Source organism: Oncorhynchus kisutch, linkage group LG20 (assembly GCF_002021735.2).
Source record: "Oncorhynchus kisutch isolate 150728-3 linkage group LG20, Okis_V2, whole genome shotgun sequence".
In the NCBI taxonomy this organism is placed as follows: Eukaryota; Metazoa; Chordata; class Actinopteri; order Salmoniformes; family Salmonidae; genus Oncorhynchus; species Oncorhynchus kisutch.
The window spans coordinates 38,505,045-38,517,892 of record NC_034193.2 but is presented as its reverse complement, the minus strand read 5'-3'; the positions used below and the strand labels follow the sequence as shown (position 1 = coordinate 38,517,892).

General features: G+C 43.5%; 1 protein-coding gene across 1 annotated transcript in view; it reads right to left on the bottom strand.

Annotated features, from left to right (window-relative positions):
• The window catches only part of LOC109865632 (apoptosis-stimulating of p53 protein 2), a 45,967-nt gene extending 37,042 nt beyond the window's left edge, over nt 1–8,925 (bottom strand). Inside the window, exon 1 of the mRNA XM_020453965.2 lies at nt 8,358–8,925. Within this exon, the coding sequence (XP_020309554.1) occupies nt 8,358–8,366 (9 nt within the window). The 5' untranslated portion in view covers nt 8,367–8,925. The remainder of the gene's footprint in view (nt 1–8,357) is intronic.
• Between the last annotated feature and the right edge of the window lie 3,923 nt (nt 8,926–12,848).

Here is a 12,848-nt window from a genome sequence, read left to right as displayed (position 1 = left end):
GCTGAGTTTATTTGCAGTTAGTTTTGGGTTGCGTTTCAGATCCTTTTGTGGCCAATATAAATTCATTGTGGGGCCTACTGAGTGGCGCAGCGGTTTCAGGCACTGCATCTCAGTGCTTGATACGTCACTACAGACCTGGCTTCGACCCCTGGCTGTGTCAGTCTGGCAGTGACCAGGACTACCATAGGGCAGCGCACAATTGGCCCAACGTTGTCCAGGTTAGGGGAGGGTTTGGCCAGGGGTACTTGTCTCATCGCTCTAGCGACTCTTTGTGGCGGGCCGGCCGCCTGCAGGCTGACTTGGGTCGTCAGTTGAGCAGTGTTTCCTCCGACACGTTGGTGCAGCTGGTTTCAGGGTTAAGCGGGTGGGTGTTAAGGAGCGCCGTTTGGCGGGTCATGTTTCGGGGGACGCATGACTCGACCTTTGCCTCTCCTGAGCCCTTTGGTGAGTTGCAGTGATGAGACAAGATCGTAATTGGGAGAACAAAAAGGGGGTAAAAAAAAAAGAAGTAATTTATGTATTGTGTCATTTTGGAGTCACTTTTATTGTAAATTAAGAATAGAATATGTTTCTAAACACTTCTACATTAGTGTGGATGCTACCATGGTTACGAACAATCCTGAATGAATCGTGAATAATAATGACTGAGAAAGTTAGAGGACCAAAGATCATGCTGCCAACACATGGTAACCTCCCCTGGTAATTACCTCCCCTGGTAATGGTGAGAGGTTCGCATGTCTTGAGGGTATGATCTTTGACCCTTTAAATTTTCTCACTCATTGTTCAGGATTATCCATAATCATGGTAGAATCCACATTAATGCAGAAGTGTTTAGAAATATATTCTATTCTTATTTATAATAAAAGTGACAATACATTATTTATCATTAATTTATATTGGGCACAAACTCATCTGAAACAACTAAAACGAACTGCAAATGCATCCAACATGTTTGTAGTCACGAGCTTGATGTAGTCATTGCGTGATAGGAATATGGGACCAAATACTAAACGTTTTACTATTTTATTTATAAGAATCTTTAGGGTGTCAATAATTTTCACCCCTACCTTTGAGAAAAAGATAATATATCGCTTTCTCTAACGAATTGTATTAGTATATAATTTCCCAAATTTCCCATGTTTTTTAGCATACAATATAGCTCAGTATTTGAATTCTTTATTTTTTACTGTCATTATTGCTCATCTTTATCAAGGGTGTCAATAATTTTGGACCCCACCGTATATTTTGGAGAACCAGAAGTAGAATAGAATACTTCACTGCTTTTGAGAGAATGTGTCCTATAGGCTACATTGTATTCCAGGTAGCCACAGATCATTCCGGTTTTCAGAATAAGACGTGCAGAGGCAGTAGTTGTATAAACAAAGCCATGATATAATTGAAAACAATACATTCTTATTCTATGGATAGGTTCTATATAAACACTTATGGCAGGTGACTTGATTGAATACAATTCCCCTGATTCACACAGCTGGGGAAAGGCAGAGCACTTTGATTTTGCATGTGGGTGCAGCCCTAATAACACAACACTGCCCTTCTATTCAGACAGATCAGACAGCTCCAGGGTGAAGTTTCCCCTAAGTACACATCTAGGATCAGCTTCCCCTCCCCCAATCAAAAATAAATTGCAAAACTAACCCATGATGAGCGTCTGGGGCAACTTAGCCCTCCTCCGATCAGACATTGGCCTGCGATGTCTAGTCTGTTGTAAAAAAAAATATATATATATATATATATATATATATATGTTTCACAGTGTGGGGCATCTAATGAGATCGGTTAGGCTAAGCCTCTCATTAATGGAGCATCAGTGTGACTGAGAACAAACCTCATTAGCAATAGGGATTCTTATTTGGTGGAGGATAAGGCAATGAGCTAAGTGCTATGATATCTTCGGAAATGTTTTCTGTAATTGCAAATTGTTCCTCTGTTATTAGGTGAGATGGGCATTTGACCACGATGACTCGGACTAGAGACTCTATACGACCTTCCCTTAACAAATGTCAACTAAAAAGTTCTGTATTTCATCATGTAACCATGACTAAATCACTGTTGATAGGGATAGACTAAATTAATGGATTGTGGTCTTCATCCTAAATCTAATTACTGACAAAGCCCTTCTTGTGCCTGCAAATTCACCAACCACACAAAAAAAAATATATATATATATATATTGCATGAGAAGCCTTGAGGAAATCAAAATAACCTTTTTTGTGACATTCATTGTTGGTGAATTATTGTGCTGTGGTGATAAAAATGCTAGAGCGCCCAAAAGTAGACATGGAAGGAGAATAAATTGAAATGATACACACAAGTTGTTATAGGACTGACCATTACATTTGGTTAATAAACAGGTTGAGTGAATTGTCGATATACCATGACGGACTCAAATTGAAAGCCAATTAATTGGAATAGAGTGAATATTGATTAAGTTTGCTGTGACGGCAGTTACAAGCTACAGGAGTAATCCAATCCACTGCAGTCATTCATTATTCATGCCAATAACAGCATCCAACAAATGAGCATCTGTCGATAGATACATGCATCATCAAGGCAAAGCCATCCTACAGAGTCCAACTTCAAAGAACTTGTGTTTCCTCTTGAAACGGGGACCTTTTCAGTTGAAGCGGTATCATTTTCTCCATTACGTGTTTAAAAAAATATATTAGCACTAACTCTTGACTTGTGGTTGTGTGGCTCTTTAATAAAATGTTGGCAGATTGGGATAGGTTTGCAAGCCGTTACCGCTGGTCAGCTCCCAATGTTTTTAAGCTGTGGCCTGGACCCAGGCCATATGGCCAGGCTCACGTGACTTTACTATTGAATCAGCGTAGCAGTAGCAACCCTCCCCTGTTCCCAACCCCCACTGTGCTGAGCATTACTCTGCGAGCAGGAAAACAGTACTGGGTGAAAACGAACACAACCCAGTCACTGAAAAGTTTACATTTTCATATGGCATTCGGGACAATGGGAAATGTCATTGAAAATCTCCACCACAGCCACGGAGCAGTACTTTTGACTAATCGCCTAATGGATTATTAAATAGCGTAAATGTAGCAGCAGGAAGATTGTGTATGTCTGTCTGTGTATGTCTGTCTGTGTATGTCTGTCTGTGTATGTCTGTCTGTGTGCTTGCTTACTGGTCACTTACTGTTACTGGTACCAGTTGTAAAGGCCCTCCGTAACCTCAGACGTGGGATGAGTTTAACAACGGTAATCAATGACATTTGGAACCAGATAACAGAGTTAGGTGGAGCCTATCAACTAATCTATTATTTACTATCTGTATCACCCCTGACCCTGCTAAATAATTGTGTTGTTTCCACAAAATGTGTCCCCCAAATAACTGGTGTCACTTTTTGGTGCCAACCTTGGCTAATACACACAAGTTAGATAGGTATAGATAGGATGTCCTTGCAAGTTGAGTAAAAATCCATTCTCAGTTCACATAACCAAGTGATGGAACAGTCTGAAATAGATTTAGCACCTCGTTTATGAATTCTACCAATAATTCTAATTCTAACAATAACCTCCCAGGATCGACATACAGTGCCTTGCGAAAGTATTCGGCCCCCTTGAGCTTTGCGACCTTTTGCCACATTTCAGGCTTCAAACATAAAGATATAAACTGTATTTTTTTGTGAAGAATCAACAACAAGTGGGACACAATCATGAAGTGGAACGACATTTATTGGATATTTCAAACGTTTTTAACAAATCAAAAAATGAAAAATTGGGCGTGCAAAATTATTCAGCCCCTTTACTTTGAGTGCAGCAAACTCTCTCCAGAAGTTCAGTGAGGATCTCTGAATGATCCAATGTTGACCTAAATGACTAATGATGATAAATACAATCCACCTGTGTGTAATCAAGTCTCCGTATAAATGCACCTGCACTGTGATAGTCTCAGAGGTCCGTTAAAAGCGCAGAGAGCATCATGAAGAACAAGGGACACACCAGGCAGGTCCGAGATACTGTTGTGAAGAAGTTTAAAGCCGGATTTGGATACAAAAAGATTTCCCAAGCTTTAAACATCCCAAGGAGCACTGTGCAAGCGATAATATTGAAATGGAAGGAGTATCAGACCACTGCAAATCTACCAAGACCTGGCCGTCCCTCTAAACTTTCAGCTCATACAAGGAGAAGACTGATCAGAGATGCAGCCAAGAGGCCCATGATCACTCTGGATGAGCTGCAGAGATCTACAGCTGAGGTGGGAGACTCTGTCCATAGGACAACAATCAGTCGTATATTGCACAAATCTGGCCTTTATGGAAGAGTGGCAAGAAGAAAGCCATTTCTTAAAGATATCCATAAAAAGTGTCGTTTAAAGTTTGCCACAAGCCACCTGGGAGACACACCAAATATGTGGAAGAAGGTGCTCTGGTCAGATGAAACCAAAATTGAACTTTTTGGCAACAATGCAAAACGTTATGTTTGGCGTAAAAGCAACACAGCTCATCACCCTGAACACACCATCCCCACTGTCAAACATGGTGGTGGCAGCATCATGGTTTGGGCCTGCTTTTCTTCAGCAGGGACAGGGAAGATGGTTCAAATTGATGGGAAGATGGATGGAGCCAAATACAGGACCATTCTGGAAGAAAACCTGATGGAGTCTGCAAAAGACCTGAGACTGGGACGGAGATTTGTCTTCCAACAAGACAATGATCCAAAACATAAAGCAAAATCTACAATGGAATGGTTCAAAAATAAAAATATCCAGGTGTTAGAATGGCCAAGTCAAAGTCCAGACCTGAATCCAATCGAGAATCTGTGGAAAGAACTGAAAACTGCTGTTCACAAATGCTCTCCATCCAACCTCACTGAGCTCGAGCTGTTTTGCAAGGAGGAATGGGAAAAAATGTCAGTCTCTCGATGTGCAAAACTGATAGAGACATACCCCAAGCGACTTACAGCTGTAATCGCAGCAAAAGGTGGCGCTACAAAGTATTAACTTAAGGGGGCTGAATAATTTTGCACGCCCAATTTCAGTTTTTGATTTGTTAAAAAAGTTTGAAATATCCAATAAATGTCGTTCCACTTCATGATTGTGTCCCACTTGTTGTTGATTCTTCACAAAAAAATACAGTTTTATATCTTTATGTTTGAAGCCTGAAATGTGGCAAAAGGTCAAAGTTCAAGGGGGCCGAATACTTTCGCAAGGCACTGTATATAAAGAAATACAAGATGTTGGGCCAACACCATATAGCTCCCACGAGGAACAGGCAGGCATGTGGAGTTATATTTCTCTCACCATCATTACAGTTTAACAATGCAGGATCATTGTTCTTCAAATAATAGTTATAATTATTGTTTTAGGTCTACTTTTCAACACATGTTTAACTAGCAAAATGACACAACTGATAAGGCAACTATCTTCTTCACTGGGTTCAACTGTTGTTGTCAAGATATGTCATCCACTCATTAGTCAAGAATTTTTTTAAAGAACTGTGTCTGGTTTAAACAAGAAAAGGGAAATGTTTAGATGTTGTTGAGGATGACATGTTGGCTCCAATTCACACATCAACTAGGGTATATTGTTACACAGTAACCATGTACTCTACCATGTCCAATGTCTATAAGGACAGTCATCTGACAGATTAAGATTCTGGAGGTTGTTCCCGATTTTGCCATTGCAAACGTAATCACCAAAGCCTAATTGTGTGTGTGTGTGTGTGTGTGTGTGTGTGTGTGTGTGTGTGTGTGTGTGTATATATTTGATCTAACCTTTATTTAACTAGGTAAGTCAAATTCTTATTTACAATGAAGGCCTACACCGGCCAAACCCGGACGATTGTGTGCCCCCCTTTGGGACTCCCAATCACGGTCGATGATGAATTATGACTTTCCATAAGTGAAATAGGCTATTCCCACTAGGCACAAACAGAATAGCGTACACTTGGTTTGTGTTAGACAACCACAAACCTTTAAATTGGGATTTTACTTGTGTGTGTGGTCCATTGAAGCTTTTCTTGCAAAATATGGTGTAGTAGCCTAATTGGCAGTTAACCTCATATGCATGCAGCATGATTTTAAACCATTCTTTAAATTTCTGAAATGTCATTAGTCATGAGATATGATTTAAGGAAAGCGAAACCTGCTAGCTAGACATTCAGAGAAACATGGAATTTCTGAACCACATTAGCATGAGCACACAATAGCGGAATCGGCAGGTCACCTTAAAAATAAAAGTCTGCCATTGAAACTAATGCAAACAGATGAAACTAGTGAAAATAAAGTCCCACAATAAGAACTACTGCACTAATATTTGCGCAAACTCTTTAGAATTGTAATCTGTGGGTGTCACGGAGTAGGCTGAATCCCCATTTTATGGACCCATGATCCATAGGTAAGGCTGTACATGCTCAATACACATACAGTAGGTTGACTGGTGAGTTTAAAAGGAAAACATCCACCCACAACCACTCATTTCTTGAATTTACAGTGTTAAAAAAACATATGTAAGAATAATATTTTTTTGTGAACAAATGTTTCCTTTTGGCATTATAACAAAGGTTGGTAGCAATAATGAAAATCGTTGTTGCATCTCAAGTCAATTACACAATCCACAATGCAATGCTCTCCATGGGCTGGCTGGCTGACTAACTAACTAACAATAGCTACACTCAATATCAGCATGTAACGTATGAAATATCAGCATGTAACGTAGATAGTAAGTGCATTTTGTTTAGGCAATTTTACAGCCATCTCAACCTGCAGATCGATGTGCCTCACAGAGCGGAGTCTGACATTCGCAACGGCAGATATACTTTGTGATGGGAAACGTTGCCCATGCTACCTCAATGGGCCCGTGGGGTGAATTCTGGGCGATTCTGGGACAAGGAGTGCCCTCAGTCAAGGAGTGAATGAGTCTATTGGGCGGTAGCTCAAAAACCCAACATTAGCACGAACTTCGTCAACAAGAAGTACAACATTACAAATATTTTATGAGATGTTAGATAATCTGTATATCTATCTGTAGTATCGTATAGTTTTGGATTCGTAATTTTACGTACCATCTGGATTGCGTGACGATTAGTTTAGCAACCGCGTGAAGCATCATGACAACGTGAACGCGATTGGTCGACAGTCTGCTCTGCGTGGGGCGTTATACGTTCCTTCAGTCATTGGAATCCATATCTTGGTCAACTGCACCATGCAATACACCCTGGACTTTAGAGGCAGACAATAGGAAAAATTAGCTAGACCCTCCATTAAATTACACATTTCTCGAGGTACGAATATCACAAAAAGATGATCAATGACACAGTCGAGAGGAGACATACTCTCGAGTTATGACATCGGCCAGTATTGAAATCTAACATGTATGATAGACATTTTGATCTAAAACTCTTGTTCCTATTAACTTACAGTGTAGTGAGAGCGATTATCACTGTGCTAAATGATACCAGAAGGATTTCTGCCTGCTTGATTGCCAATAACTCAGATGCACATGAAAACATGAAATAACCCAGGGAATTAACAGAACATCACCCAGAGATGCACAAAAACAATATAAAATTCAAAAAGGGGGTAACCTTTCCTTTAATATGTTGCTAATTTCACTGTGGTTTCAGAGTCCCGCAATAAACTACGACAGCTAATATTTGTGAAAACTTTACAGTTCTGTTCCGTGGGTGTCACTGACTAGGCTGATACCCCAATTTTAATGAACCCAAGATCCATAGGTAAGGCTGTACATTGCAATATATGTATGCCTCCATTGCAATTCTGAAGCCTATACATCAACAGTGCAATTTCAACTGATTTTTACTTTGTGTCAGATTCATTAGTTATTGTCTTTTGTTGAATGAAAACAACACTCCAACCTTGTTTAGCAGTATCTAGCACAATTGTGTCATGATTCCACAATGTTTATCTGTTTGCATCAGTTTCAATTGGGGACTTTTATTTTGAAATGCAAACCGCCGATTCCACTATTGTTAGTCACGCTAATGTTGTATACAACACTCGGGCCAGTAACCGAAACGTCGCTGGTTTAAATCCCGATGTGACTAGGTCAAAAATCTGTCAACGATACCAGTACTTAACCGTAATTGCTCCTAAAAATCTGCTAAATGACAAAAATAGTATTTACAGAACCTGCTATTCGTTACGTTGACTGTCAGTGTGCTAAAAACATGTTCAGATTTTGTGTGGTAATCCTTCCTTTGTCTCAATATAACAGAAATAGGGATGGTTGGTATGGCTGAGGGACGAGATACAACATAGCCCAAGGAGTAAGATCACATGCTAAACAATTCTGTCTTGTCTAATCGAAATCTCAATCATAACACGAACATAAAAGGAACATGTAGTCTGTTACAATAACTCACCGGCATCATATTGGCAACGTATCACATGCAACGTTGGCTACTGCTATCTTCGATTCGAGGATATTGAATCCCTCACGTATTCGATAATCCACCAGAGCAGTGACATCAGATCTAGTTTATTCCTTTTTCCTGTCGCCCGTCTATTATACGCACGACCGCCTCTCTAATTTTACATTCTCCCGTTCCACAATTATTGATGTTGTCTTTACTGGAGACCTGTTGCAATGGAACTGTAACCAGGCCCTTCTCAATGACAACGATCTATCCCTTGAAATGATTTCTCAGGATTAGTCCGGTGGCCCCCTGATCGACATGGTTATTTGGCCCAACAATGTGCAAATGTGCAACCATGAATAATATAACGGCAGAAATAGCCAACTGTACGTCCATTGTTAAATCCAATTTTCAATCCATCTTTATCTCTATCTATTAAAGACTTACATTTTTAGACAATGTGTATCTAGAAGTGTACTTGCCCACTAGGAAAGGTATCGGTTGAATTAACAAACGTCGGCAACCCAACAATAAAGCGAGTGAGGCGTTGTGCGAATATAATAATGCTGCGTTCCTAACCAAGTGGGAAGGTGGTAATCATCAGTTGTGAAGCGGTAAATAGGAGTTGTGTACATTCACATGCGTTCAATTCGTTGTGAAACGCTGATTGGCTAATGGCAAACAAGCTGCGTCAACCATCAATTAAAAGTAGAGCTATCATGCTCGTAAACAAATTAGACTTCAAAAACCATATTAATAATGTTTTACTGTTGCATTTAACTGCTGAAAATGCTGTTATAGCAGCCGACTTTTATAGACTAGCCGTAACATAGTAAAGTACACTCAAATTACTATGATATGTTATGTTTGGTATATGGTTATGTAAGACTTTTGGGTGACCAAACCAAATTCAAATCAAATCTTATTTGTTGTTATTTTATTGTTATTGTATCGTTGCTTTTATTTTTTACTTTAGTTTATTTAGTAAATATTTTTCCTTACTCACTTTTTTCTCTTAAAACTGAATTGTTGGTTAAGGGCTTGTAAGTAATCGTTTCACCTTAAGGTGTTGATGTGACAAATCAAATCAAATTGTATTTGTATGCGCCGAATACAACAGGTGTAGACCTTCCTGTGAATTGCTTACTTACAAGCCCTTAACCAACACTGCAGTTTTAAGAAAAATAAGAGTTAAGAAAAGATTTACTAAATAAACTAAAGTTTTTTAAAAACTAACACAATAAAATAACAATATATATATATACAGCAGGTACTGGATTGAGTCAATGTGCGGGGGTACAGGTTAGTCGAGGTAATTAAGGTAATATGCACATGTAGGTAGGTGTAAAGTGACTATGCATAGATAATAAACAGGGGTGACAATGAAAATAGGCCGGGTAGCCATTTGATTAGCTGTTCAGCTGTCACACCCTGACCATAGTTTGCTTTGTATGTTTCTATGTTTTGTTTGGTCAGGGTGTGATCTGAGTGGGCATTCTATGTTGTGTGTCTAGTTTGTCTGTTTCTGTGTTTGGCCTGATATGATTCTCAATCAGAGGCAGGTGTTAGTCATTGTCTCTGATTGGGAACCATATTTAGGTAGCCTGTTTGGTGTTGGGGTTTGTGGGTGATTGTTCCTGTCTTTGTGTTTGTTACACCAGATAGGGCTGTTTTCGGTTTTTCACGTTTTCTTTTTTTTTTTGTATATTGTTCTATTTTCATTTTTATTAAAGATGTATCACAATAACCACGCTGCGTTTTGGTCCGCCTCTCCTTCAACAGAAGAATCCCGTTACAGAATCACCCACCACAACAGGACCAAGCTGCGTGGTGACAGGCAGCGGCAGCAGGAGCAGCGCGAGGAGTACTGGACATGGGAGGATGAGTTGGATGGTAAAGGACCCTGGGCACAGCCTGGAGAATATCGCCGCCCCAAAGAAGAGCTGGAGGCGGAGAAGGCGGTGAGGAGCTGGTATGAGGAGGCAGCACGGAGGCATGGATGGAAGCCCGAGAGTCAGCCCCAAAAATGCCTTGGGAGGGGGCACACAGGAAGTGTGGCGAAGCCAGGTAGGAGACCTGCGCCAACTTCCTGTGCTTACCGGGGGGCTAGAGAGACCGGGCAGGCACCGTGTTATGCTGTGAAGCGCACGGTGTCCCCAGTGCGGGTGCATAGCCCGGTGAGGTACATACCAGCTCTGCGTATTGGCCGGGCTAGAGTGAGCATCGAGCCAAGTGCCATGAAGCCGGCTCTATGCATCTGGTCTCCAGTGCGTCTCCTTGGGCCGGCTTACATGGCACCAGCCTTGCGCACGGTGTCCCCGGTCCGCCTGCATAGCCCTGTGCGGGCTATTCCACCTCTCTGCACTGGCAGGGCGACCGGGAGCATTCAACCAGGTAAGGTTGGGCAGGCTCGGTGCTCAAGAGCTCCAGTGCGCCTGCACGGTCCTGTCTATCTGGTACCACCTCCAAGCACCAGCCCTCCGGTGGCAGCCCCCCCGCACCAGGCTGTCTCTCCGTCTCATCCCTACAGGTGCTCCCGCCTGTCCAGCGCTGCCAGAGCTTTTCTCCTCTCCAGCGCTGCCAGAGTCTCCCACCTGTTCAGCGCTGCTGGAGTCTCCCGCCTGTCCAGAGCTGCCAGTCTGCAAGGAGCTGCCAGTCTGCATGGAGCAGCCAGAGTCGCCAGTCTGCATGGAGCAGCCAGAGTCGCCAGTCTGCATGGAGCAGCCAGAGTCGCCAGTCTGCATGGAGCAGCCAGAGTCGCCAGTCTGCATGGAGCAGCCAGAGTCGCCAGTCTGCATGGAGCAGCCAGAGTCGCCAGTCTGCATGGAGCAGCCAGAGTCGCCAGTCTGCATGGAGCAGCCAGAGTCGCCAGTCTGCATGGAGCAGCCAGAGTCGCCAGTCTGCATGGAGCAGCCAGAGTCGCCAGTCTGCATGGAGCAGCCAGAGTCGCCAGTCTGCATGGAGCAGCCAGAGTCGCCAGTCTGCATGGAGCAGCCAGAGTCGCCAGTCTGCATGGAGCAGCCAGAGTCGCCAGTCTGCATGGAGCAGCCAGAGTCGCCAGTCTGCATGGAGCAGCCAGAGTCGCCAGTCTGCATGGAGCAGCCAGAGTCGCCAGTCTGCATGGAGCAGCCAGAGTCGCCAGTCTGCATGGAGCAGCCAGAGTCGCCAGTCTGCATGGAGCAGCCAGAGTCGCCAGTCTGCATGGAGCAGCCAGAGTCGCCAGTCTGCATGGAGCAGCCAGAGTCGCCAGTCTGCATGGAGCAGCCAGAGTCGCCAGTCTGCATGGAGCAGCCAGAGTCGCCAGTCTGCATGGAGCAGCCAGAGTCGCCAGTCTGCATGGAGCAGCCAGAGTCGCCAGTCTGCATGGAGCAGCCAGAGTCGCCAGTCTGCATGGAGCAGCCAGAGTCGCCAGTCTGCATGGAGCAGCCAGAGTCGCCAGTCTGCATGGAGCAGCCAGAGTCGCCAGTCTGCATGGAGCAGCCAGTGCCGCCAGTCAGCCAGGATCCGCCAGTGCCGCCATCAGCCAGGATCCGCCAGTGCCGCCATCAGCCAGGATCCGCCAGAGCTGCCAGTCAACCAGGATCTGCCAGAGTCGTCAGCCAGTACGGAGCTGCCCCTCTGTCCCGAGCTGCCCCTCTGTCCCGAGCTGCCCCTCTGTCCCGAGCTGCCCCTCTGTCCCGAGCTGCCCCTCTGTCCCGAGCTGCCCCTCTGTCCAGAGCTGCCCCTCAGTCCAGTGGGGTCATTTAGAAGGGTCGCCGTGGTTAGGAGGCCACGGAAGCGGACAATGTGGCGGACTAAGACTATGGTGAAGTGGGGGCCACGTCCAGCACCAGAGCCGCCACCGCGGACAGATGCCCACCCAGACCCTCACCAATAGGTTCAGGTTTTGCTTTGTATGTTTCTATGTTTTGTTTGGTCAGGGTGTGATCTGAGTGGGCATTCTATGTTGTGTGTCTAGTTTGTCTGTTTCTGTGTTTGGCCTGATATGATTCTCAATCAGAGGCAGGTGTTAGTCATTGTCTCTGATTGGGAACCATATTTAGGTAGCCTGTTTGGTGTTGGGGTTTGTGGGTGATTGTTCCTGTCTTTGTGTTTGTTACACCAGATAGGGCTGTTTTCGGTTTTTCACGTTTTCGTTTTTTTTTTGTATATTGTTCTATTTTCATCTTTATTAAAGATGTATCACAATAACCACGCTGCGTTTTGGTCCGCCTCTCCTTCAACAGAAGAATCCCGTTACATCAGCATTCATATGGCATGGCTTGGGAGTAGAAGCTTCTAAAGAGGCTTTTGGACCTAGACTTGGTGCTCCTGTATCGCTTTCCACACGGTAGCAGAGAGTCAAGTCATATTACATTTATTTATAAAGCCCTTCTCACATCAGCTGATATCTCAAAGTGCTGTACAGAAACCCAGCCTAAAATCCTAAAAAGTAAGCAATGCAGGTGTAGAAGCACGGTGGCTAGGAAAAACTCCAGAGAAAGGCCAAAACCTAGG